The 27,163-nt window shown below is 53.4% G+C and overlaps 1 protein-coding gene and 1 long non-coding RNA gene across 2 annotated transcripts in view; one reads left to right on the top strand and one right to left on the bottom strand.

The window, feature by feature from the left end:
- Positions 1–18,254, top strand: part of DOC2B (double C2 domain beta) — a 28,855-nt gene extending 10,601 nt beyond the window's left edge. The window contains exons 3-9 of the mRNA XM_036408493.2: positions 1,121–1,195; positions 2,698–2,807; positions 2,895–3,021; positions 5,419–5,576; positions 13,977–14,058; positions 14,663–14,759; positions 15,286–18,254. Coding sequence (XP_036264386.1) covers positions 1,121–1,195; positions 2,698–2,807; positions 2,895–3,021; positions 5,419–5,576; positions 13,977–14,058; positions 14,663–14,759; positions 15,286–15,422 — 786 coding nt within the window. The 3' untranslated portion in view covers positions 15,423–18,254. The remainder of the gene's footprint in view (positions 1–1,120; positions 1,196–2,697; positions 2,808–2,894; positions 3,022–5,418; positions 5,577–13,976; positions 14,059–14,662; positions 14,760–15,285) is intronic.
- LOC118702512 lies at positions 16,814–26,055 on the bottom strand. Its single transcript, XR_004982746.2, has 3 exons — positions 25,263–26,055; positions 21,475–21,584; positions 16,814–19,048 (listed from the first exon to the last, which is right to left on the bottom strand). It is a non-coding gene; the product is annotated as an uncharacterized LOC118702512 (long non-coding RNA).
- Between the last annotated feature and the right edge of the window lie 1,108 nt (positions 26,056–27,163).

Genomic DNA, 27,163 nt, shown 5'->3' with positions numbered 1-27,163 from the left:
CTGGCTTCTCCCGGGAGGTGCGGGGGGGGGGGGGGGGGGGAGCTAGCACAGAGGGAGAGGGGAGTGGCCCCCGCTGTCCAGGCCCTTGGTCAGCATTAACCTCCTCAGCTCTCACTCCCACCCTGGGCGGTGACTCACCCCTTTTACAGAAACCAAACTGAGGCCCAGGAGACCTCGGAACCCGGCCCCCTTACCCGGCCGGCTCTACAGCCCGTGCCCCTCCAAACGCAGGGCGGGCGGCGGGCGCCCCAGGGTGGGAGCCGGGCGGGGCGGAGAGCGCGGCCCCTGGGAGCGGCTGGGCATGAGCAGCCAGCCAGCGGCTCGGCCTGCACCCACCACGCCCGCTCCCTCCTTCCCTGCACCAGCCCAGGAGGAGAAAACGCAGTTTCAGACCCGGGAGCAGGCGTGAGGTGAGCTAAGCTCGTCCACTCAGGGCTCACGGCTCCCTGGGCACCGGCTGTCCAGCGTGGGTGAGCGCTGCCACCTGGTGGAGGGACCCTCCATGGGCAGCCGGCGAGCTGCGTGGCCTCCACAGCGTGCACACAGGGAGCTGTGGCAAATCGAGAGAGAGAGAGAGAGAGAGAGAGAGAGAGAGAGAGAGAGAGAGAGAGAGGGAGAGGGGGGGGGGGGAGAACGGACACAGAGAGAGAGGAGAGAGGGAGAGGGAGGGAGGGGGAGAGAGAGGGAGACAGCAGAGAGAGAGGGAGGAGGGAGGAGGGGAGAGAGAGGAGAGAGAGAGACGGGGGGGGGAGAGAATGGACACAGACAGAGAGAGATGAGACACGAGAGAGAGAGAGAGAGAGAGACAGACAGACAGACAGACAGACAGACGGGGGGGAACGGACACAGACAGAGAGAGCTTGTCCCCAGGAGCCCCGAGGGAAGCGTGTGGCTGAGGGGACAGGCAGTGAGGATGCAGGGTCAGCGAGGGGAGTTTTGTTGGGGAGCGGAGGTGGGCAGGGTGCTGGGGGAGGGAGGTGGCACCAGCTTCCTCCCGCCCCCGTGAGGAGGGGCAGGGGCAGGCTCAGCCGGTGCCTCGGGAGCAAGGGGGCTGCTGACCAGGGCCCGAGGCCGGCTGCTTGTGGCCCCCGCCCGTCACACCGCCGCTGTCTCCGCTCAGGGCCTGAAGCCGATGGACCACAACGGGCTGGCCGACCCCTACGTCAAGCTGCACCTGCTGCCGGGGGCCAGTAAGGTAAGGGGGTCCTGCCACCGCGGCCTCGGGCACCAGGGCGGCGCCCGGCTCCCACTCCGAGCCCCGCGGCCGATGGGCTCGGCCCTCACCTCCCAGGGGACTCGGCTGGAGGCCGCGGCTCTGCTCCCGGGGGGACCGGGGCCGCACAGCCGGGACAGCGTCCGTCCGGCCTCGGGAGCCCTCGGCCTGAGGGGAGGAGGCGGCCTCGGGGAGCTGGCCCGCTGAGCTGCACGGGCTGGGCCCCCCTGGAAGGAGGCTGCAGGGGAGAGGGCGGCTCCCACGCGGCCTGCGGACGGACGGCCTGGCCGAGGCGTGTGACCGGGAGTGTGCCCGAGGCGAGCTCCGTGGCCGGAGCCCCCGGCTCCCGGGGCCCAGCGTGGCCGAGCCCGGGGAGCTGTGGGGCTTTCCGGGCGGGCGGTGTTTACAAAGAGAAGTCTCCTGGTGAAGAAGTTTCCGGAAAGCCAGCGGTCCCCGTGCGGCCCTTACAGCGGGAGCCTCACTCGGGGACAAGGCCGAGCCCGAGCGTTCACGTGTGGAGCTGGGATGTGCACCCGGCCTGCCTGCCTGCCTCAGCCCGGCCTGGCGTGGAGAGGCCAGGGGCGCAGGGCCTGAAGGCCCGAGGTACGGAGTGTGAGAACCAGGAGCAGGAGGACGACGTGCGACATGGCAGCTGGACAGGCGCCCAAGGCGTTCTCCGGGGAAGGGGGCGCCCAGGCAGAGGGGCAGCCTGGGCAGAGGCCGGGGTGTGAGGGAGCCCCATCAGCCCCACCACACACACACGCACACACACACACATACATACACGCGCATACACGCATGCACATACACGTATACATGCATGTGCGCGCACACACCGGGCGCAGGGCCGCCGGGGCAGTGCCCAGGATGCCGGGACGCGTTTGCCACCAGGGCAGCTTCTCACCGTCGCTCTGTGGCTCAGTCCCTCTGGGCTAACCCAGGTGCTACAGGGCTGTGGGGCCTCCGAAGGAGAAGCCACGTCCCAGTCCTTCCCAGTTTAAGAGGCCGCGCCACCATCTTCTCCCTCTGCCCTCTGACCTCTGCCGTTCTAAGGACCCTGTGATTTCATTGGACCCGCCCACGTCACCTAGACAACCTCCCCTTTTTTTTTTTTTTTGGTTTTTTTTTTTTAAGGCAATTTTATTTAAGATATTTTTATTGATTTCAGAGAGGGAGAGGGAGATAGAAACATCGATGATGGGAATCATTGATCAGCGGCCACCTGCACACCCTGACTGGGAAACGAACCGTGACCCCCAGCTCATAGGGTGATGCTCAACCACTGAGCCACACCAGCCGGGCTTCAGTGTCAGCTAAGACCTTTAATTCCCGCCGCCGTGTAAGAGCAGACCCAGGCTCAGGGCCGCCATCCTGCCCACCGCACCCCGTCCTGCTCACAGGATTTCTCTCTCCTTCCCTCCCTCCCTTTCTCTCTTTCCCTCTCCCCCTCTCCCTCTCCCTCCCCCCCCCCTCTCCCTCTCCAGGCAAATAAGCTCAGAACAAAAACTCTCCGAAACACGCTGAACCCCACGTGGAACGAGACCCTCACTTACTACGGGATCACGGACGAAGACATGATCCGAAAGACCCTGCGGTGGGTGAGGCCCCGCCCCCCGCCCCGCCCCGCCCCGCCCGCCCCCCCCCTCAGCGGAGTGTCTGAGCCGCCGCGCCTCGCCCCCAGGATCTCCGTGTGCGACGAGGACAAGTTCCGCCACAACGAGTTCATCGGGGAGACGCGCGTGCCCCTCAAGAAGCTCAAGCCCAACCACACCAAGGCCTTCAGCATCTGCCTGGAGAAGCAGCTGCCGGTGAGTGCAGCCCGCTCTCCGCGGCGCTCGGGGCCTGCCGCACGCGCTGGGGGCAGACGGGCATCCTGGCCTCGCCGCACGCGCTGGGGGCAGACGGACATCCTGGCCTCGCCGCACGCGCTGGGGGCAGGCGGACATCCTGGCCTCGCCGCACGCGCTGGGGGCAGACGGGCATCCTGGCCTCGCCGCACGCGCTGGGGGCAGACGGGCATCCTGGCCTCGCCGCACGCGCTGGGGGCAGACGGGCATCCTGGCCTCGCCGCACGCGCTGGGGGCAGACGGACATCCTGGCCAGCATAAAATGCCCCGTCGCCCATTGGGCTCATCTGTCCGACGGGTCCAGGGGAAAGCATGCGAGGGGCCGGCGGTCGGGATGTGGGCCTGGGAGGGCCGGCCAGGCATGCGGAGGTGTTCCAGGCGGAGGGAACAGCAGGTGCGAAGGCTGAAGGAAAGTGCCAGCCGCCCACTGAGGGGGCGAGAACCAGGGGGTGTCCTGGGCGGTGAGAGCCGAGGCTGGGGGTAGGCAGGGGCTCGGGCCCTCGCCGTGAGTGGGTGGGCCACGGGAGGGCGCTCCGCAGGGGCTGAGAGATCTGGCGGAGCTCTGGGCTCAGAGCGGGGGAGAGAGGAGGTGAGAGAGGGCCAGCGGGGAGCAGGAGATGAGCGTGCCCCAGGCCCGGCCGGCGGCAGCGGGGAGGGGTGCGGGGGCAGGGACAGAGTGCGGGCAGCTCTGTGTTCTGGACGCCGGGCCTGAGCACCTGGCAGGATCAGGGGCCGTTAACTGGGATGCAGAGGACCTGGGGGTTGGGAGGAGCAGCTGGGACACGGGAACTCAGCTGGAACGTATCAGGCGTGAGAGTCCCAGGGGAGACGGAAAGTAATTCTTTCCTAGAAATGGTGGTTGTTTTGAAGATGATGACAAACCCATTTTGCCCCCGGCCGCCTGCAGCAGCTGAGCCCTCCAGAGCCGCCCCCGTTTGTCCCTCGGCTCTCCCTCCCTCTGTGGGGGCGGGAGCGCTGGGCCAGGAGGCCCCAGGGCCCTGAGGAACCTGACCCTCCTCCAGCCCCGTGTTCAGGGCCTGGTCCCCCCGGAGTCCCCCCGGGGCCTGGGCAGGGTCCAGGCGTAGAGGACACAGCCCAGTGGTGCCCCCCATGTGGGGCTGGGCCTGGGGCGCAGGCTCCTCAGAGCATTGCAGCTCCTCCTCCTTGCATAACTCGATCAGGTGTGCTCCCCTGTGAGTCCTCCCACTCACAGGCATCTGTGTGATGGGTGACCTTTTTGTCTTATTATTAGTCACTAACCACAGGTAACCCAGTTTCCCAAACGGGCTCTGTCACTTCGGAAAGGCACGTCAGACGCCCACGATGGCTGTGTCCCGGCGTGAACAGCGGCCGTGGGGACGTGAGCCTGTGGCTGCACGTGGGCGGGGCCGGCGGGGCGCTGTGCGTGGAGGGCGGGGGGCGGCGCACGGGGTGGGGAGCGGGCGCGCCTGTGTTTCCTGGGTCCACCGACAGCTGGTGGATCTGGTTCGGGGACGGAGGGCCCCACAGGAGCGCAGTTTAGGATTGCCCGCTCCGGCCACACAGACACACGTGGATGCTGCCCTCTGGGTTTCCCATTGTCCGGGAGCCTCTTTGTTCTTAGTAAACACTGAGTGGTACCCAGGTTAATGGCTTTCCTGTGAAAGGACCCAAAGTACTTCTACCTGCTCCCCCCAAAATAAGACAACAGCTGGAAACGTCGACGCTCACGTGTAGCGTTTAATTTCCACGAGTCACACAAACCAGCTCGGAGCCCGTGGAGCCAGGCCTTGGCCGGAGGCAGATGCTGCCGGGCACCCGTCTGGGCCACACCCGGCCGCTGTCCCGCTGCATCGGGCCTGGGCGCTGGGGATGCTGTGATGGGAGCCGCGTCTGCTCTGGGCGTGGGTGTGGGTGTGGGCTGGGGGAGGTGGATCTCCCTCCACTTCACAGGCGCCTGGGAAGTGCCGGGTGACAGGGAGCAAAGGAGAGGGCCCACGTGAGCAGCAGTGGAAACGGGCGAGCTCGGGGGCTGCAGAGCGGAGGTCAGGCTGACTGGGGCGGGGAAGCCCGGCAGCGAGGCCGAGAGCCGAGTGTGATCGCAGAGGGGGCACAGGCCTGGCAGCCCCACCTGCCTCCCGGCTCCCTGAACCTCTCCCCCACCCGGGCTAGGAATGTGTCAGAGCTCCGTCCTCGTGTTCTCCCCAGGGGGCCCCCTGCCCCCCCGAGAGGCTCCAGGAAGCGCCTTCCAGGGGCTGGGGCCGGGGTGACCCCTCACCACTCACGGCTCCGTGTGCCCCGGGCGCGGTTCTGGCCGGGGCTGGGGCCGAGGGGGCGGGGCGGTGAGGACGGCTCGGTGACCGCCCCCCCCACCCCCAGGTGGACAAGACGGAGGACAAGTCCCTGGAGGAGCGCGGTCGCATCCTCATCTCCCTCAAGTACAGCTCGCAGAAGCAGGGCCTGCTGGTGGGCATCGTGCGCTGTGCTCACCTGGCCGCCATGGACGCCAACGGCTACTCGGACCCCTACGTGAAGACGTGAGTGCGGCCCGGCCCCCGCATCTCAGGAGGGAGGGCGGTCAGTGTCAGGACCAGGGGGCCGTGTGGCCAGGCAGCCTGGCCATCAGTCATTACGCATTACGGCGTCCCAACCATTAGCATATTAGCTCTTTATTATTATGACTAAAGTTCACGTGCTGGAGGGGGGTCCCTCAGCCCGGCCTGGCTCCTCTCACAGTCCGGGAGCCCTCAGGAGCGGGAGGTGACGCCCCATCACACCTCTGCTGCTGCCACTGCCGGCAGCGCAAGCCTCGGCCGGCCCTGGTTACCTGAGCCTCGGGCGGCCCTGGTACCTGAGCCTCGGCCGGCCCTGGTACCTGAGCCTCGGGCGGCCCTGGGTGCCTGGGCAGCCGCCATCCGAGGCTTGCTTGCACCACAGGCCAGCCCTGGGTGGCAGGGGTGCTGAAAGGACTGGGGGACTCCGGAGGCAGGCATACTGCGCGCCTGCTGCCCTGGCAGGGATGAGGGTACTGGGCGCCACTATCTTGTGCCTGTGGGTGCCACCATCTTTGAGGGCATGGCAGCAGTTACATATTTCCTCCTTACTGGCTGTGGTCATTGCCATTTTTGTGAGGGTGTGATGGTCCATTAGCATATTCCCTCTTTCTTAGATAGGATCACATTCCATTGTGTGGATAGACCACATTTTGTTTATTCATCGGTTGATGGACACTTAGGTTGTTTCTGCCTTGTGTCTGTGGTGACTGATGTTCCTGTGGACATTCATGTATCTGAATTTGTGGGGATGTGCTCTCCTGGGTATACACCTAGGAGCGGGATTGCTGGGCCTTATGCTAACTCCATGCTCCACCTTTTGAGTAACTGCCAGATGGTTTTTCAGAGCGTCTGCACCAAGGTTGTGGTTTGATGTAAAAAGCGACAGGGAAGCGTGGCCCGGGCTGTGCTGGTGGCAGGACCGGCCCCGGGTGAGTGGTGCATTGCACAGCATCGGCCGCAGCTCGGTGAGCGCTGGTTTTAGCCCGGTGCGGCCGGCTCCGGGGCAGCGCCGGGTCTGACATCCGTCACAGCTCGGTGAAGCGCTGGTTTTAGCCCGGTGCGGCCGGCTCCGGGGCAGCGCCGGGTCTGACATCGGCCACAGCCTGGTGAAGCGCTGGTTTTAGCCCGGTGCGGCCGGCTCCGGGGCAGCGCCGGGTCTGACATCCGTCACAGCTCGGTGAAGCGCTGGTTTTAGCCCGGTGCGGCCGGCTCCGGGGCAGCACCGGGTCTGAGGGGAGGCTGTGGGGTCGCCGGGGGAGTCAGGTCCCTGCATGTGGGGCTGGGGCGACTCATTTTCCACATAAAACGACGGCGAATTGGCCCCCGTGCCTGCCGCCAGCAAAACAGTGATTTGCTGCAGATTCCAGGCCCCTGTGAGGGACGCGCGGCTCCCGCTCCACAGACAGACAGCGGCTCCTTCTGACCACTGGGGGGGGGGGGGGGGGGTGTGTGCAACTGGCAGTTCCAGTCAAGTAGCAAATTGTGCGCCTGGGGCTGCATGATTTCCCGTCTTTGTGTCCTAGAAACCCCACCTGGGAGGAAAGCTGTGTGTTGCAGTTCCCTTGTCAGAGATAACCTGGAGATAGCCAAGCATTCGTCAGCAGAGGAATAGCTGCACAGAAGGCGGCACAGGCAGAGCATGGAGTTCTGTGCGCTCAGTGAGGGAGGGAGGACCGGATGAGTGAGCATGGGCAGCTGCCCTGACACGCTAAGCCCCAGCAGACCGCGGGACGGTGCACACAGGTGCTGCTTCTGGCCGATCCCGAACCCTGCAGAGCGCCTCACAGGAGGGGGCGGAGGGGACGGGGCTGGGAAGGGGAGCAGAGTGCCACCACCTGCCGCTGGGACGCCAGGTCTCCTATGGCAGGAAATAGTCTGAAGCCACATTTTAAAATCGGGCTCCGTGCCGAAACCGGTTTGGCTCAGTGGTAGAGCATCGGTCTGCGGACTGAAAGGTCCCGGGTTCGATTCCGGTCAGGGGCATGTACGTTGGCTGCGGGTACATCCCCGGTGAGGGATGTGCAGGAGGCTGCTGGTCGATGTTGGTCTCTCATCGACATATCTGGCTCTCTGTCTCTCTCCCTTCCTCTCTGTAAAAATCAATAAAATATATTTTAAAAAAAAAAGTTTATAAAATCGGGCTCCGTGGCCACCTGCCAGGTTGGCGGGAATGCCAGGGCTGTGTGCCGGGTTGTTCAGAAAGCAGGGTCTTTCCTGGTGCCCCAGGCAGTCCAGCCGACATGGCCAGGCAGAGGTGTCCGGGCACGGCCTGCCCGCTGCGCCTGGGACCCCTCCTGGCCACGGCGTGGGGGCTGCCGGGCCACGGCGGCCGGGCCACCTCCCAGCCACAGGCGGGGTCAGCGAGGCCCCTCGAAGACCACCAGGAGGTCCCCGGTTCGACCCCCGGGCGGGACACATGCCCGTGGTGCAGGCTCCATCCCTGGTGGGAGGCGTGCAGGAGGCGGAGGATGGATGTCTCTCTCTCTCATCCAGGATTCTATCTCCCTAATCTTCCCCCTTCCTCTCTCTCTAAAAAAAATCAGACTTTTTAAAAAAGACAGGCAGGTGTGTGGGTGGCTCCTGTGTCAGAGCCACATGGCACTTCCCCGGGGGTCCCACCGCAGCCTAGCAACCCCCGCGTGACTGACACTCCCCGAGCCACGGCTGCTGCTGCAGGCCGCCTCCAGGCCCCTGCCTCCAGAAGGCCCTCCTGGACCGTGGGCCTGTTCTTGCTAAACGCAGGAGAGAGAAAGGCAGAGGTGGATTCGGAGCAAGGGCCCCCGAGGCTGTCCTGGGTCCCAAGGGGGGCACCTGTGAACTGAGGGGCCAACATGGATGGGCCAAGGCCTTTGGTCAGCACCCTTGTTTGGGTAAACCTCACCCCGATGACGTGTGCCTCAGTTTCCCCATGCTGAAAATGGACTCTCTGGGGTATCATGGGAAGCCAGGGGGAACCATGATGGTGACTGTCACCATGGACGTGTTCTTTTTCAAAATACATATTTTATTGATTTTTTACAGAGAGGAGGGAAGAGGGATAGAGAGCTAGAAACATCAGTGAGAGAGAGAAACATCATCCAGCTGCCTCCTGCACACCCCCTACCGGGGACGTGCCCACAACCAAGGTACGTGCCCTTGGCTGGAATCGAACCCGGGACCTTTCAGTCCGCAGGCTGACGCTCTATCCACTGAGCCGGACCGGTTTTGGCTCTTTAGGGTTTTCTATAAATAGAATCATGTTGTCTGCAAATAGTGACAGTTCTTCTTCATTCCTAATTTAGGGGCCTTTTATCTATCTCTCTCGTTTCATTGCTCTAGGATAGGGGTGTCGAACTCAATCAGAGAAGGGGCCAAAATCTAAAATCCAGCCTAAATCGCGGGCCGAATGGTTTACTGAACAGTCATAAACTGTCATTGTGATGGAAACGCAGCGGAGTGCAGTGATGACAGCGCGGTGCGGGCCACAATGCAAGGCCTGGCGGGACGGATTTAGCCCGCGGGCCTTGTGTTTGACACATGTGCTCTAGGACTTCCAGTAACACCGTGAATAACAGAATGAGGGTGGGCATCTTGTCTCATCCCTAGTATCAGTGGAAAGGTTTTCAGTATGGCGTCACCTGAGAGCTTGTCATATATGGCCTATATCATGATGAGGTATTTTTCTTCTCTATCCATTTTGTGAGTATTTTCATCACAAATGGATGTTGTATCTTGTTAAATGCCTTTTCTGCATCGATTATAAGCACATGATTTTTTTTTAAATTATTGACACTTGATTCAACGGTTTTCATCTTTTGTTAATGTAGTTGACAAACTGGTAGATTTGTGGACGTTAGACCACCTTTGCATCCCGAGAATAAACTCCACTTGATCATGATGTATGTGACCTTTTTAATGTATTGCATTTGACTTGCTAGATTTTGTTTAGAATTTTGCATCTATGTCCATCGGTGATATTGCCTGTAATTTTCTGTGTGTGGGGGGGGGGTGGGGCCTGGTTTGGGTATTACGGTAAAGATTGGCCTTATAAAATGCATTGGGAAATATTCCCTCTCTGTGTTTTGGGAGAGGTTGGGAAGGCCTGGATGTGAATCTGGAGCGTTGGGTAGAGTTCATCAGTGAGGCGATCTGGTTCAGGACTTCTGGTCGGGAGGCTTTTATTAGTTCCAGCATTCTTACTCGTGTCGTCTACTTAGGTTTCCCATTTTTTCATGACCAAGTCTAGGAAGTTTGCATACGTCTAAGAATTTGTCCATTTCTTCCAGGTAATCAGATTTGGAGGCATGTAGCCTTTCAGACTATTCTTGTAATATCCTTTGTATTTCTGTGGTGTCCATTGTAACTTCTCTTTCATTTCTGATTTTACTTTTTTTTCCTTAGCAATATTTCTTTTCTCTACTTCATTTACTTCTGCTGTTTTTATTATTTCCTTCCTTCTACTGAACAAATGGGCTTTGTTCGTTCTTCTTGGTCTTTATGGTGTGATATTATATTGTCAGTTGGGATTTTTCATTTCTTGAGCTAGGCCTGCAGAGTTATAAACTTCCCTCTCAGCTTCACTTTTGCTGCATCCCAAAAAACGTTATTTTCGTTTTCATTTGTCCCTGTGTATCTTTTGGCCTCTCATTTCCTCTTTGACCCAATAGTTGTTCAATAGCACATTGTTTAATCTCTACCTTACCTGTGGCTTTTCCAGCTTTCTTCTTGTAGTTTTCAATTTCACAGAATTGTGGTTGGAAAATATGGTTATGATTTCATTTTTAAATTTATTGAGACTAGTATTGTGCCCTCAACGTGTGACCTGTCCTTGAGAATGTTCTGTCTGCATTTAAGAAGAATGTGTATTCTGTTGTTTGGGATGGAACATTGTATAAATATCAATTAAGGCATTTGTTCTAATGTGTCATTTAATGCTATTTCCATATTGACTTTTTGTCTGGATTATTTATTGCCGTCAGGGGGTACTCGTGTGCCCTGTCTCAATTGTCTGTCAGTTTCTCCCTCTAGGTGTGTTAGTAATTGCTTTATATAAGTTGGTGCTCCCAGGTTGGGTGCATATATAGTAATGTGTTGTGTCTTCTTGATGGATTGTCTCCTTTAGCATTATAAAATGTTCATCTGTCTCATTGCCTTTTTTATCTCGGAGCCTGTTGTCTGATAGAAGGACTGCCATGCCCTTTTCTCTGGATGCTATGTACTTGGAGCTCATCTTCCACCCCTTCCTTGTCAGCCTGTTTGTCTCTGGAGCAGAGTCTCCTGGAGGCACCATGTAGCCCAGTCTTGTTTTTAAACCCATCTCTCTACTCTGTGTCTTTTGATTGGTAAGGTCAGTCCATTTACATTTAGGGTGATACTGATGTATGAGGACTTGCTTTAGCCATTTAACTTTTATTTTCTTTTTTTAAATATATTTTTATTGATTTCAGAGACAAAGGGAGAGGAAGAGAGAGATAGAAACATCAGTGATGAGAGAATCATTGATTGCCTCCTGCATGCCCCCTTTTGGGGATCGAACTCACAACCCAAGCAGGTGCCCTTGACTGGAATTGAACCTGGAACCCTTCAGGCTGCAGGTCAACACTCTACCCACTGAGCCAAACCATCCAGGGCTATCTTTTATTTTTTGGTCGCTTGTGATTCCATCTGCTATTTTATTTTTTTTTATTTTTTTATTTTTTTAAAATATATTTTATTGATTTTTTACAGAGAAGAAGAGAGAGGGATAGAGAGCTAGAAACATCGATGAGAGAGAGAAACATCGACCAGCTGCCTCCTGCACACCCCCTCCTGGGGATGTGCCCACAACCAAGGTACATGCCCTTGACCAGAATCGAACCTGGGACCTTTCAGTCCACAGACCGACGCTCTATCCACTGAGTCAAACCGGTTTCGGCTCATTCAATTTTTAAACTTAGTTTTGTCTCTTCACCCTTTTGATGAATTTCTGGGTTTCTGTCTTCGGGCTCTCTCCCAAGTGATCCACTCTATTTCCGGTGCTCCCTAATGCATTCCTCGTTTCATTCACTGAGGTTTGTGGTTCCAAAAATTCAGCGTGGTTCTTTTTGTAATTCCAATCTCTTTAGTCAAGTACTCCTTCTGTTCGCAGATTTTATACCTGAGCCCACTGGGCTGGCTTTCTGAGCTCTCCTGTCTCTCATTGAGGTTCTTTACAACCACAGCCTAAAATTCTCCGCCATTTCAGTCTTCCAGACTTTGAGGGGTTTTTGGGGACTTGATTGTCTTTCTATGTTCCCACGGTACCTTGGCTGATCATGGTATCTGATGGATTGTCTGTCTGCCCACCATTTGGGGACGTGAACTCCTTATCTACTGTTTTGTTCTCAACAATTCAGCAGGTAGGGCACTTTCTTTTGGTCCCAGCGGATGCTGTTACAAGCTTTGTTTTTTGTTACTGCGCTGTTTGGGCCTCTGGGATCACTGGAGCAGCATCGTCTGGTTAAGGACAATACTGCACCCACTGGGATGGTGGGGGAGCGTGGTGGGCAGTGGACTGGTTGTGTGAGCTCCCAGCACCACCTCCCTTCACTCATGTTCACTGGCCCCCTGTGTTTTAGAAGCATCTCCCCTGCCTCAACCAGCCTCTGCCAGGACAGGCAGAGCGAGTGAGTGAGTGAGAGTGTGTGTGTGTGTGTGTGTGAGAGTGTGGTGTGTGTGTGTGAGTGTGTGTGTGTGTGTGTGTGAGAGTGTGTGTGTGTGTGTGTGTGTGAGTGTGTGTGTGTGTGTGTGTGTGAGTGTGTGTGTGAGTGTGTGTGTGTGAGTGTGTGTGTGTGTGTGTGTGAGTGTGTGTGTGAGTGTGTGTGTGTGTGTGTGTGTGTGAGTGTGTGTGTGTGAGAGTGTGTGTGTGTGAGTGTGTGTGTGTGTGAGAGTGTGTGTGTGTGTGAGTGTGTGTGTGTGTGAGTGTGTGTGTGTGTGTGTGAGTGTGTGTGTGTGTGTGTGTGTGTGTGTGTGAGAGTGTGTGTGTGTGAGTGTGTGTGTGAGTGTGTGTGTGTGTGAGTGTGTGTGTGTGTGTGTGAGTGTGAGTGTGTGTGAGTGTGTGTGTGAGTGTGTGAGTGTGTGTGTGTGAGAGTGTGTGTGTGTGTGTGTGTGTGAGAGTGTGTGTGTGTGTGTGTGGAGGGTGGGGTGGGGGGAGAGACACGAGGGGAAGTCTGGGGAAACAAGTTCACGTTTCACAGCCCCTGCAGCAATAGCTGCTGGCCCTGCTGTGGTGGTAAGCCTTCCAGCACCTCCCCAGGGTCTGCTCTGCTGGGAAGGAGCAGGAGAGGGGGCCTCTTCCTGGGAGAACACTGATCTGCCCCACTCTGGAGCTGCGGTAGGCGGCCACCATCCCTGTCCTTCCCCTGCCCACTCCAGTAAGCCCACCTTCAGATGCACCAATCTCCCAAGCATGTTTGTGTTGAGCAGGGGATCCTTTATTGAGTTACAGTTGTCCAACTTGTTACAAATTTAAGGGAAGAAACAAAGCGTTCTCACTCTGCCATGCTGCTGACTTTAAGGTGATGGAACTCCACTTTGTTTGGGCGTGTCAACAGTATGGCCTTCTGAGGTCAGTTTGGCAGAATGACGGAAGAAGGTTGACACTTGTGGGTGACTTCACTTCTAGGAATTCAGTAATTCAACAGACGTTCGTGGGCCTTCCCAGTGCCGGCCCTGAGGTGGGTGCCCAGAAGCTGGTGGGGGAGGTAGATGTGGTCCTCGCCCCGGAGAACCTGCAGAAGCACAGAGCAGTGGCCCCTCAGCTATCTGCAGCCACAGGGCGAGGCTCTGAGGGGAGGCCTGCCCGTGCGGCTCCGACGGAGGCATCGGAGGCCAGGGAGCTAATGCCCAAGGAGAAGCTGGTTCACAATCCGCTGCCCCTCCCTTGGGAGGCATTGTTGCTGCCCAGAAGGCCTCCTGTCTCAGAGCTCCAGGGAGGTGGCACAATGGCTGCACAGCTCTGGGAATATGCCAGAGACTGCCATTTTGCACTTTAGAATGAAGTTTATAGTATGTGTATTATAACTCAGCAAATCTGCTAGTTAAAAAAAAGGAAAGAAAAAAGCTCTAACAAAGGGGTTGACGCTGCTAAAAATGTTCTCCTGCTGAGGAAAGCGAGCTTTGTGAACATTAGACTTGCAGACACAAGGAACATCGCTCTCCTAGAGGGAGAGAGACTCAGGAAAGGGCCTGTGAGAGTGTCCAGGTGCGGAGGGAGCAGTGCTGCTGCTGCTGGGCTGACCGCCCACCTCGGCCACAGCATGCCGGGGACTCTGAGGACTGAGTGAACAGAGAGGCCCTGGAGTCTCTCTCCACGCCCTGCTGGCTCCATCTGTGCCCACAGCTTCTCCCCACCCCCTCCTGCCTCTCCACCGGTTATAATTCCAGATACCTGAAGCCAGATGTGGACAAGAAATCCAAACATAAGACAGCCGTCAAGAAGAAGACCCTGAACCCAGAGTTCAACGAGGTACCAGGGCGGGTGAAGGCGCGGGAGGGACTGGGCTCTCAGAGGTCACAGCAGGGGGAGGGGAGAGGCTCCAGCCAGGCTGAACCAGGCCCGGCTGATGGCGCACGGAGGGGGGGCAGCCTAGGAAGTTTCAGAGGGTGGCATGACGGGATCGCTGCTCACTGGATGTGAGGTTGGAAGTGGAGTGGGAGGTGAGGGAGGTGGAGAAGCTCTGGGCGGGACATGACCATGGTGAGGAGTGAGAGAAGGGCGTGGGGCACAGGGGCCTCGGGGAGAGCCTGAGCAAGGCAGGGGCAGGCAGAGGTGGCGCTTCGAGAGCGAGGGGGGCACCAGAGGGCAGAGCTCCGTGGAAGCCAGTGGTCAGCAGAGCCAGACCCAAGAGAAGGCAGAGGACACCAAGGCTGCCAAACATGAGTTGCTGACAACAGGAGGCTCTGGGAATCTTGAGAGAGTCTCAGGCGTACGTGGATGAGATGGATGAGGATCTACCATTGTCCACCACCAGGCACTGACCTCCCACCTCCTCCCTCGGGGCACACCCTCCCCGTGCCTGAGCTCTCATGGCTTGTGGCAGTGGCCCTGACTCTCCCCTTCTGGCCACCAGGAGTTCTGTTACGAGATTAAGCACGGGGACCTGGCCAAGAAGACCCTGGAGGTCACCGTCTGGGATTACGACATTGGGAAATCCAACGATTTCATTGGTAAGAGGAAATGGCCTCAGCCCAGGGCAGCCCTGAATCAGACCACAGCCCTTCCTTCCCGGCCTCTGGAGCAGTTTGGGTTCCCAGACCACCCGCCCCACACGAGGGCTTGACCTTGGCCAGCCCGGCTCCATGTGACAGGGGAAGGCAGGCCGGAGGGTCACACAGGAGAGTGTGGAGCAGGTGTGGGAGGTGGTGATGGTCCACACCTCGAGCTGGACTCAGCCCTGTGGCCCGGATCCCTGTGGGCTTGGAGGCTGCACACAGCAGAGCTGCCCGCCCCTTCCGCCTCCCTCCGGGGCCCGGGTAGAGGAAGGGCAGGGTCCTGGGCCCTGATCTTTAGGGCCAAGAGTGTGGCATGGCGGTAAGACCGATGTCCACCCTTAAGAGCCTCCTGGGCCACGTGGAGAGTCCAGCCTTGGGGCATGGAACCTGGGAGGGGCGGGGTTACACTGGTTCCAGAGAGAGGAGCTTGTGGGAGCACCTGCCCCAGGCCCCTGGCTGCCCCTGAACTTCCCTCCTGCAGGCGGTGTGGTTCTGGGCATCAATGCCAAGGGCGAGCGCCTGAAGCACTGGTTCGACTGCCTGAAGAATAAGGACAAGCGGATCGAACGCTGGCACACGCTCACCAACGAACTCCCTGGGGCCGTGCTCAGCGACTAACCGGCCCCGCCTGCCACCGCACCCAACCTTGCCTGTCACTTGGCCCAACACAGGCCTGGCCCTTCTCAGCTGCCACCGAGGGCCTTGGCCCCACGATGGGGGAGACAGGACACCTGCTCGGACACAGGACCACTGCAGCCCCTTTTGGAGGCCATGGAGGTCCCAGCCACCCTGAGGAACAAGGGCAGAGGGCCCGGCAGGGCCAGAGGGAGGCGGAGAGGAGCTTGGCCTCAGCACCTGCCCCAGGGACGGGGCGCCCGGGAGGGAGCACCCTCCTCGAGCTCAGCAGTAAGTCACAGGACCGGGCTAAGAGAACAGAATGCAGGGGCACCTTGGTGGGTCCAATGAGAACTCCTGAGACGAACACTAGGAAGAGGATGTTGGGGAGGAGATTGGGGACAGGACTCTGACTAGATCCGTTCATCTCTGGCATTCCTGGGCAGGTGGGAAAAGGTTAACCTGAGAGCCAGGAGTCTAGTGAATTTCCCAGAAGCTCCTAGTGAATGTGGGCACTTGGCAGCTACGTCCCTCGGTTATTTCACAAGCCTCTGGGGATGGCTGAAACCCAGGGCCTGCCCTCAGGGAGCTCCCCATCTAGTCAGGGGCTGGAAACGAACCGTTACAGTGGGGAGTGAGGAATGCATGGCCAGCATGGCCCGCCTGTGGGTGCTGTGGACTCCGCTGGGAGGGCTCCCTAGAGGGGTCATGCTGCAGCAAGGCCGGGGAGGGGAGGGGAGTGTCAGGCAGCCAAAAGGGAGGCGGCGGGCATGGTCTGCAAAGGCCGGGAGGGGGGAGAACGGTGGCTGGGCCAAGGGCATATGAGGGACGCAGCTGTTTCCCGGGGGGAAGGTGTGTGAGGACAGGAGTGCGGCCCAGCACGATGGTGCCCAGCCCTGCTCCCGCTCCATCCCTGGCGGCCGGGCCAGCCTGGGCTCCTAGCTTTGGGGAATGACGGAAGCCCTGCGGTGAAACTGATGTTGTGTAGGGTCAAGTTCAATCCTCAGGCCCAATTCACCCACCTTTGATCCCATTCTCCTCCTGAGGAACCTGGAGGATCGGCCCTGCCTCTCGTTCGTCCCAGCATCAGATTAGCTGTAGTCAGAACAGGGAAAGGCCCCTTGTTTTGCATGAAAAGCAGCAAAAATTCCTCCTGTCCACATCCACTTCTCTTCCTCTGCCCCTCCCAGGCCTTGGGGCTTGTAGGGGGGGACCCCAGACGGTTGCCCACACCCGGCCCCACTGTGGCCGCTGATGTCCCTCGGGAATACTGGGCAGCACTAAGGGCCTGGTTTCTGGGGAAGCTAAGAGGAAGATGGCCTGCCTGTGGCCTGAGTTAGGGTCTCCAAAGAGGGGTTGAAGGATTGGGGCTCAAGTCTGACGCCCCAGACTTCCTGCTTACCAAGGGGCCTTCAGGAATTCTGGATGAAAAAAATGCATCACCAAGGAATTTGTGTTCAGTCACTGCACTGACGGGAGAGGGAACCCACAGAGGGAAAGGCCTTGCAGCGTTTCCACAACTAAGGCAGACCAGGCGCCATGGCCCCCGTCCCACCCCAGCCCAGTGCTCTGGACACACGAGAGTTCCTGCTAGCTGCCAGCCTGGGGCTGTGCCCTGCCTGCTGCCCACACACACCAACGGCAGCAGCAGGGCTCACAGGGGTTGACCTGCTGCTGCAAACAAAGCACACCACCATCCGAGGCCTGGGGTAATGATGTGAATCCCCACCAAGTGCCCGTCAGCCCTGCCCCAGTCTGCAGGGAACTCGGGACCGCAGCCCCCACAGTACCTGGCAAGCTTGGCTGGTCATGGAACCTTGGTTTTCCCATCCTTAAGAAGGCTTTGTGCACTGTCTCAAATGGATCTTCACAACCCTTGTGTTTGGGCGAGCTCTGGGTATCTTAACTTTGCTTTTCGGAGGGCCTTATTCAGAGAGCAGACCCGCAGCCTCTGTAAAAACAGAAATGCTGAGAGGCAAAGCTGGAAAGGGCTGTGAGTCCACCTGGAACAACTTCCTTACGAGACACACAGGGAAACCGAGGCTCGGCTGGGCAAGAGCCCAGGACTCCCAGCACCCAGTCCGGGGCCCTCTGCTGCCCAGGCTGTGCAGAGGCCCTCAAGATGGCCCAGCCGACCGCAGGAGGCAAGGCTTCCAGCGCACAGCCACCGGGAGTGGAGGGTGGGGCCCTGGAGCAGGAGGGCCCCCAGGGAGTGGCCCTTCACAGAACCCTGGCGCTGTTCTCAACCACTTGCAGATTGTATCTCTGTTAAAGAAAAAGCTCTTTGAGAAGCTGCAAAGCTCTGCCTTTGACCCCCAAACTGGCATCTTTCCTCTGACCCATCAGATCTACAAAGATGGGAAACTGACACCAAAAAGGAAAAAATGTCATTTCAAAGTTAGGTGTCAGTAACCAGGGGGTCTCCCAATGCGCTGCATCCACCTCCACCACCTCCCTCCCTAACCTCCGCCCCACCCAACGCCAGCACTAGCCAGTCCCGACGGGCCAGTCTTCCAACCCTGAAGCGGCAACCTCCTGACCTCTAGGGGTGAGATCGAGGAACTGCACCCCCCGGCCCGTGCATGTCCAGTCTTTGTTCCTGCCCAACTGAGAACCTCTCGATGCATGGACTCTGGCTGTCCTTGACACAGACTCTCGTGCACTGCTTAACACTGTTTTGCTACCATGTGACGGGTGCAGACCATCCTTAAACTGCAGCCCCACACACAATTTTTGTACTTTCGTCTGACCTACCCAAAGGTGTCCTTTTTAAGTCTCATTTGTTAATATTTGTAAAGACATATAATCCAAAGTAAATGGAAACGTTCATTGCAATCTATTGGCTTGGGAGATCATTTAATAGATTTGGAAGGGTGGGCAGGAAAGAGCGAGGAAATGGCAATGGAGCTTATTCAGCACATTCTCCCATTTACTCTTCACCAGGAATTCATTTGAGGTAGGTTCCCATGTTACATATGAGAAAACAGGTTCAAAGAGGTTGGACCTCTGCTAAGTGACAACCAGAATTCAACTCCTGTTGCCCAAAACACTCTATACCAGGAACAGCATGCCACACTGCCAGCCGCCCATTCAGCAACCAGCTGTGGAGTATTAGCTTTAATGCCAGGCACCAGGCTAGTCTAGATTCTAGGTCTAGGCTCTTGGAGCAGATTCATCAAGACAATAAGCAGTACGTATAACAACGATTATGGTAAAAGACTTTTAAATGGGCACGTGGGCTAGATTGGTTGGCTTACATAGGGAGGGCAGCCGGGCCCCTGGAGAAATGACTTACACGCTAAGACGTGGAGCAGGTGAGGCACTCGGTGGACTTGAGGCAGAGTATTCTGAGAGAAGGGAATAGCCCGTGGCTGGAGCAGGGTGGGGCAAGAGAAGAGCAATAGACGAGGGTACTGGAGACCAAGGAGGGCTTTATAGACTGGCTTTCACTCTACAGGAGAGGGAAGCTGACTTCATTCCTCACAGGCTCCCACCAGAGAACAGACCTGTCAGGCAGGTGGTCAGTCCCTGTGGGGAGGTCTCCCGTGGAGGCATGCTGGTGAGTCCAGGGTTCCAGGTCTAACTGGTGTCCAGTCTCCAGAGCAGTGGCAGCCGGGTCCTGACCGAGCCTGCTGAGACATGACTCTGGTCAAGGTTCTGGCCACCAGCCTTATTTTCCAGTTCTCCCACCCATCCTCTGAACTACCTGATACCCTTCCAGTGCGTTCCTCCTCTGCTTATGTCAGCCAGAGTCAGAACCTGTTTTTTTGACAAAGAACACTGGTCCTCTGACACAATCTAATCATCTAGGTCTCACTCAAGTGTTATCTCTTTGTGAGACCCTGACAACCTCCGTCATGTCACCATGGCCCTTATCAACAAAACCATCCTGTGCACTTTCCCCCCTCACGAACCTTCATGAGAACTGGGGCCACATCTTTCTTATTCACGAGTTACTCCATACCAGGACTAAGCATAGAGTAGCCCTCTTTGCTGGATGAATGGATGAAAACTGCCACCATAAACGCTATTTGAAGGGAACCACGTCCGTGTGTCTGGAGCATGTGATGACATGTTGGGAAGAGTGTAAGTGAAGGGAACAGCCAGCGCCCCTCCGGGTGGGGCAGGCTTGGAGTGACTGAGGAACAGCCCATGTGGCTGGAGCAGGGTGCGGCAAGGGAAGAGCTATAGATGAGGCGTTTGGTCAGGAGACCGAACCGAGGAGGACTTCATAAAGCCCAGCAGTAAGTGTGCAAAACTCCTGTTGACCCCAGCGTCCTGGAGTACAGATGAGAAAGGAACCCAGGGACCACAGGCTCATCCTGAGAAGAGAGGGAGGAACTCGGGGAGGAGGAAGAAACAGAAGGAAGCCTCGCGGAGGCTGAGGATGAACGAAAAGGAATGGTGGGAGTGGGTCTGGGAAAAGCTGCAGAGGCAGGTGGGAGTCAGGAAAGCTAGCTACGACACTCGGCCCCAGGAGAAGGGAGAGCTCAGGATGACCAGACATGGTTTTCCTATTGTCCAGTCCCAGGAGGAGAACTCCAGGCAAGGGCTGAAGAGAGGTCTAGAAACCAGTTACACCAGGAGGGGCATGACCCTGACACCCAGGGCCGGCAGCCATGGGGAGGGAACGCAGACTCCCTGTCCGGTGGAGCCAGTGTTGCAGTATGAATCCTGACGGCTAAGATTCCTTGGTGCATAAACAAGCACTGTGCTAGCCTCTATGACAGTTAAACAGATCATCTCCCAGCCAAGAAACTACAGAACAAGTCTTAGATGGGTGCGAAATGAGGTGGTGCATTAGGGCAAGACTGACAGAAGGCCGAGCTCAGCCTAGGCTGTGAGGCAGGAACAGGCGAGGACCAGCACCGCCTCTATAGTCAGACCTGGCCCGGGCACTGGTGGGCCCCGGCTCCCCAGGGGCTCCAGCACAGCGATGGCGGACAGCCTCCTCCGGAGACTGCTCTCCCCCCATACTCCACCACAATAAAGGCAGCAACCCCACGTCTGTCCCTGAGCACAGAGAGAACAGGCCATTAGGGGGCAGGCAATCTGTTCCTGTGCTATTTCAGCAGGGAGTCCCTAAAGACTCTAAGAAAATAGAGGACCTGAGAGAAGGTGTCAGAGTTACTTTAGTGGCAATAACACACAGAGACCTTCAGTAAGACATTTCGCACTTACTTAATCCTTATCATTATGAAATACTGTTTTAATCCCCACTTTACAGCTGGGAAAACTGAGGTATCGTGCTCAGGGATAAATAAGGGCTGATGTGGGAGTTGGACCCAGGCCTTATGGCTCCAGGATTCATACCCAAACCTCCACACCGACTCTGGGTGAAGCAGGTTGTGTGGCCAGGCCTAGTAGGTTCTTTAGATTCTCCCTCACTTGCCTCCACTCCCAGAACTAGCAACAGCCTGCTCTGCCAGAAAGGTTTCCCAGGCTCACCCTCAGGTCCTTATTGTCAGTCTTGACCCAATGCAGCGCTCAGCTCTGCCCAACAGGCTCCATCCGTCACAGCCCCCACATCCTGTGTGTGTGTCCCCTGGCCCCAGCAAGGCAAGCTCTGGAGATGTGGAACTGGGAGCACTTGTGTGGCTTCCCAGGGCCAGGTGTGAGCCAGTGTAAAGATACTGCATTAAAGGAATCAGAAAACAGAAACCAAGCTCTCAGAGCTTCCTGGCTTCTCCCCTCCATTGCCCTGCACCCTTCTCCGTCCTCTTGCCTCTCGGTACTCACTTTCCATCCAAACTGGCATGGCCTCAAGCCTAAGACTGGGTGTCTTTTTTTTTCTTTTTTCTTTTTTTTTAAATATATCTTATTGAATTTTTACAGAGAGGAAAGAAGAGGGATAGAGAGTTAGAAACATTGATGAGAGAGAAACATTGACCAGCTGCCTCTTGCACACCTCCTACTGGGGATGTGCCTGCAACCAATGTACATGCCCGTGACCGGAATCGAACCTGGGACCTTTCAGTCCGCAGATCGATGCTCTACCGCTGATCCAGAACGGTTTCGGCTCTGGGTGTCTTTCAGTTTGGCTCCCCACACCTACCTGGGAATGTCTTCTGACTGGACTCTTAATTTAGCTTCTCCAGAGAAATGGCTTACTACTCATCGCCTCACGTAGAAGGGCCCGGGGGAGGTCATGTGGTAAAACCATGGCTGTGGGCAAAGCACACAAGGTCAAATATGTCTTTCACAGTAAGTCCCTAAGCCAGTGGGGGGAGGAGGTGCCAGCCAAGGAAAGAGGGGCATAAGCCAAAGACTAGTGCTGCAGAATGCCAGGGCAGAAACGATTCAAAAAGCAAAGGCCAGCCCAGCCCACGTGGCTCAGTGGTTGAGTGCTGACCTATAAACTAGGGGGTCACAGTTTGATTCTCATTCTGGGCACACACCTGGGTTTTGAACAGGAAACAGCTGATCAATAATTCTCTCATCACTGATGTTTCTTCCTCTCCCTTCCTCTCTCTGAAATCATTAAAAACATATTTTAAAAAGAACTTTCTTCAGCCTTCCCTATTGTGAAATTTGCGCACATTTAGTTGTATCTAAAAACTAGAGGCCTGGTGCATGGATTCGTGCACCAGTGAGGTCCCTCAGCCTGGCCTGCACCCTCTTACAACCCAGGTCCCCTCGGGGGATGTCAGACTGCTGGTTTCAGCTTGGTCCCCACAGTTCAGGTCAAGGAATCCCACTGGTGCAAGAATCTGTTAGTATGCAGGTAAGATCCTTTGTTAATCTCTTCCAGCTCTCCCTCTCTACCCTCCCCCAAGATTCATCAGTCTGTTCCATGTTTCCATGCCTGTGTGTTGAGTGTCTGCCCCCTGATGGTCAGTGCATGTCATAGCTACTGGTCCAACGGTCGCTTAGGCATATGCATATATCACTTTCATTCCTGATGTTTTCACTAGATATACAATTCTGGATTAGCTTTCTTCTCTTTGAGCACTTTAATGTTGCTGTTCTATTGTCTTCTGCCTGTTATTCTAATGAAGTCAGTGATTTGAATTATTCCCTTGTATATAATTGGTCTATTTGTCACTATGTATGCATGCTGTTTTCAATGTGTTTTTCCTTTAATGTACAACAGTTTGATTATAAGGTGCTAAAATGTTCATTTTCATTATTTATTTTACTTAATTTTCTCTAGGCTTCTTGAATTGTAAATTTGCCTTACACAAAATGTGAGAAAATTTTAGTCATTCTTAAATTTTCCATCCCATTTTTTCTCTTCTTTCCTTCTGGAACTACAGTTCTAATATGCTAGAACTTTTTTTTTATCTCATGAGTCCCATGAGGCTCTGCTCATTTATCAAAAATATATACCTAACAACTTCAAGTCCACTGACCCTCTAAAACTTTTCTTATTCAGCATTTGCCCATCCAAAGAATTTTTACTTAAGATAATTGTATTTTTAAGATCCAAAATGCCTGCTTGGTTTTTTATAGTTTCAATCTCTCTGCTAAAATTTCCTCTTTTCATTTGTCAGACATATTTTGCCTTCATCCTTGGACAGTTATAATAGCCGCTTTATTTATTTTATTTTTAATTCTATTGATTTTCCACAGAGAGGGAGAGGAGAGGGATAGAGGCTAGAAATGTCGATGAGAGAGAAACATCGACCAGCTGCCTCCTACACACCCCCTACTGGGGATGTGCCCACAACCAATGTACACGCCCTTGACCTGAATCGAACTTGGGACCTTTCAGTCCACAGACCGACGCTCTATCCATTGAGCCAAACCGGTTTCGGCTATAATAGCCACTTTAAAATCCTTGTCTACTATTGTGGGAAAACAAGAATAAAACTTTTTATCTGCTAATTTACATGCCTGGGTCCATTTTAGGGACATCCTTCATTGATAGTCTCTTGACTATGGATCATGTTTTCACATTTCTTCTGATGTGTTATTGTAAATAAAATCTAAAATTTGCTATGTTCCTCTGAAGACAACTTATATCAGACAATTACTTGGCTGAAACCAAATTGAAAATTCTATCTCACTGGCAATGGATGGCAGCTAAAATATATCAGTTCACCCAGCAAAAGATTTTTGAGGAAGTTTTTTGACATATTCTTAAATGTTGACTTTAATGTTTCAAAGCACAATGGCATAATCTGAACAAATCTATGAATTCTTCAGAGGATTCTTTTCTAAATGGCAGCCATAAAAAAATAAAAGTCCCCAACTGTAAAAACTAGGTCTTACTGAGCTTTAAATCTCCTTCAAAGATTTGGCAGCACAAATGATCTTGTCCTCGTCTTTCCTTCTTTTGGATTAAGTATTTCTTAGATACAGGTTTTTAGCTATACCTCTTAGCATCATTTTTATATAGTGCTTGCCCTAAGTATTAATTACCATATATCCTTAGTCTTTCAAGGTCTTCTTAGAGTTATTAGGTCTAGTAATAATTAATGTCTTTTTTAAATCGAATTTATTTAAATACAACAAAATTTAATCAACAATATAGTTGCCGTTGTTTTCTACTACTTGTGCCCAACGCTCAGGAAGCATTTTAATCCCTCTGTTGTAAAATTCTTGTGATTTTGATGCAAAAAATTCGGTCAATGCATTTTTGAGGCATTCTTCATTATTAAATTTTTTTCCAAGAAGAAAGTTTTGCAAAGAACAAAACAAATGGTAATCGGAAGAGGCAATATCAGGAGAATAGGCAGGTTGAGGGAGAACTTCCCATTCCAACTGGCGCAGTTTTTCAGCAGTGATTCTTGCAGTATGCGGTTGTGCGTTATCATGGTGAAGAATTACGCCCTTCCGATTAATCAGCGCGGGTTCTTTTTCTCTTAAAGCTTGGGCTAACCTTTCCAATTGGGCACTATACACTGCACTTGTAATGGTTTGGTTAGATGGTAAAAGTTCATAATGAAGAATTCCTTTAAAATTCCACCAAACACACATCACTTTTTTCGCATGCAAGTCAGGTTTTGGCGTGGGCTGCGGAGCCTCATTTTTGTCCAACCATTGAGGCCGCCTTTTCAAATTAACATACAGCACTCATTCTTTATCTCCGGTAACAATTTGCTCTAAAAACGGCAAACGGTTTTGACGAGAGAGGAGCGAACTGCAAATTGTGACTCTTTGATTACGGTTGTTGTCGGTCAACTCATGAGGAATCCATTTTCCAAACTTTTGGACTTTGCCAAGTGCACGCAATTGATTGGAAATTGTTTTTTGTGAACAATTTAAAGTTGTCGCAAGCTCTTGTTGGGTAATTTGAGGATTTTGCACCAAAAGAGCTTGAAGAGCTTCTTGATCAAAATTGGACACACGGCCTCGACCACTCTTGTCATCTAACAAAAAATTTCCCTCGCGAAATTTCTCAAACCAACGCTGGCATTTTCTGGCGCTAACTGCATCTTGACCAAGAACACTACAGATGTTTTTTGCAGCCTCACTTGCTTTTCTTCCTAATTGGAACTCGTAAAGCATGCAGTGCCGAATATGCTCTTCATCCGCCATCTTCTTAGCCCTAGTTTTGCAACAAAAACCAAACCAAACACAAACTTTTTCAAGCAAAACTTGTTAATTGCACTTCACACGTTCTGTAGATACCACGTGTTTGAAGGTTATGTCAATACAAGTCAACGCCAAGCAAGATTTTAAATGAATGTTTAAAAACAACATTAATTATTACTAGACCCAATATTACATCAAGTAATTTAAGAAACTTGCAATCAAATGGATCTACTTACCACCCATTATGCCTCTTATGCTAGTTAGTATATAAATGATGTGCCTACATATTAACAATACAGATCTAATATTTCCTTTAAACACAAGATTTTTAAAGGGGGAGAGAAATAAATCTTTTATATTTACCTTCATATTTACCATTCAAGTGTTCCTCCATTCCTTCTTGAAAACCTATTATGAATGTCAATTGTTGTATCTTGATCTTAGTGCCATAGAAGAAAAACATTTGGTATTAACAAACATTTCAGGACCTAGAAATGTCAGGAATAGGCTCATGACATAAATGTTTAAAAAAAATTTTAATTTTAGTAAATCAAATCCAAACATAATTTAAAGAATACATAACTGGGGTTTATCCCAGGAATGTAGGATTGGTTTTAATCTTCAAAAGGCAATCAATGTAATTCATTATACTAACAAACTAAACACCAAAACCCAAAACTCACAGATACAAAATAGGCATTGATAAATCCAACTTCCATTCCTGAGAAAAACTCTTAGCAAACTAAAAATCCTCCACCTGGTAATGGGCATCAATGAAATGCTTTCAGCTAACATCGTAATAGAGTGAAAGAAAATGCTTTCTTCCATAGATCAGGAACAATACAAGGATGTCTGCTCTTAGCACTCCTATCCAACTGACCATAGCAAGTACTGGAGGTTTCAGGTAGTGTGATCAGGCAAGATAAAACGAAAATACTCCACTCTGCAGAAAAAGTTAAATCTCTGTATTCACAAGCAATGATTCTCTATGAAAAAAATCTGATGAAATCTACAAAATACTACTATTAGAACTAAGAAGTGAGTTTAGCAAGGTTGTAGGATATAAGATTAATATACAAATATCAATTTTATTTCTATATGCTATCAATAAGCAATCAAAAATTGAATTTTAAAAAGCAGTATTTTACCCAAACATCAAAAATTATTAAATATTTCCAAAACGGTTTGGCTCAGTGGATAGAGTGTCAGTCTGTGGACTGAGGAGTCCCAGGTTCGATTCCAGTCAGGGGCATATACATTGGTTGCAGGCACATCCCTGGCATGGGGTGTGCAGGAGGCAGCTGGTCGATGTTTCTCTCTCATCAGCGTTTCTGGCTCTCTATCCCTCTTCCTTCCTCTCTGCGGAAAATGAATAAAATATATATTTTTTAAAGTTATTAAATATTTATGAATAAATCTAACAAAACTAAAAAGAGTAAAAAATATTGCTGAGCCCTGACTGGTTTGGCTCAGTGTATAAAGTGTTAGCCTGCAAAATAAAGGGTCCTAGGTTCGATTCCAGACAAGGGCATGTACCTTGGTTGCAGGCACATCCCCAATGGGGGTGTGCAGAAGGCAACTGATCCAATGTTTCTCATCGATGTTTCTAACTCTCCATCCCTTTCCCTTCCTGTTAAAAAAAAAATCAATAAAATATATTTTAAATATATATATATTGCCAAAACCTGGCCAGTTTGGTTCAGTGGTGTCAGTCTAAACTCAGTTGCAGGCTTGATCCCCTGCCACATCAGTGCACATGTGGGAGGCAATCAATCGAAGTGTCTCTCTCACATGTATATTTCTCTTCTCCCCTCCACTTTCTCTAAAAATCAATGGAAAAGTATCCTCAGTGCAAGTTAACACAATATATATATATATATTGCTGAAATTAAAGAAGGCCTAAACTGTTAGATACTTGTTCATGAATCAAGACTCAGTATCATCACACTTCACAAAGATATAGAAATGGCAAATCAACATATAAAGATACTCCTCATTGATCATTATGAAATACAAATTAAGCTGAAACCGGTTTGGCTCAGTGGATAAAGCGTTGGCCTGTGGACTGAAAGGTCCCAGGTTCAATTCCGGTCAAGGGCATGTACCTTGGTTGCAGGCCACCCCCAATTGGGGGTGTGCAAGAGGCAGCTGATCGATGTTTCTCTCATCAATGTTTCTAACTCTCTATCCCTCTCTCTTCCTCTCTGTGAAAAATCAATAAAATATATATTTTAAAAATAAAATACAAATTAAGCCCTAACTGG

The sequence above is a fragment of the Pipistrellus kuhlii genome, unplaced genomic scaffold (genome assembly GCF_014108245.1).
Source record: "Pipistrellus kuhlii isolate mPipKuh1 unplaced genomic scaffold, mPipKuh1.p scaffold_m20_p_39, whole genome shotgun sequence".
Classification (NCBI taxonomy): Eukaryota; Metazoa; Chordata; class Mammalia; order Chiroptera; family Vespertilionidae; genus Pipistrellus; species Pipistrellus kuhlii.
The sequence above is the reverse complement of the archived record's forward strand: the minus strand, read 5'-3'. Positions and strand labels throughout refer to the sequence as shown.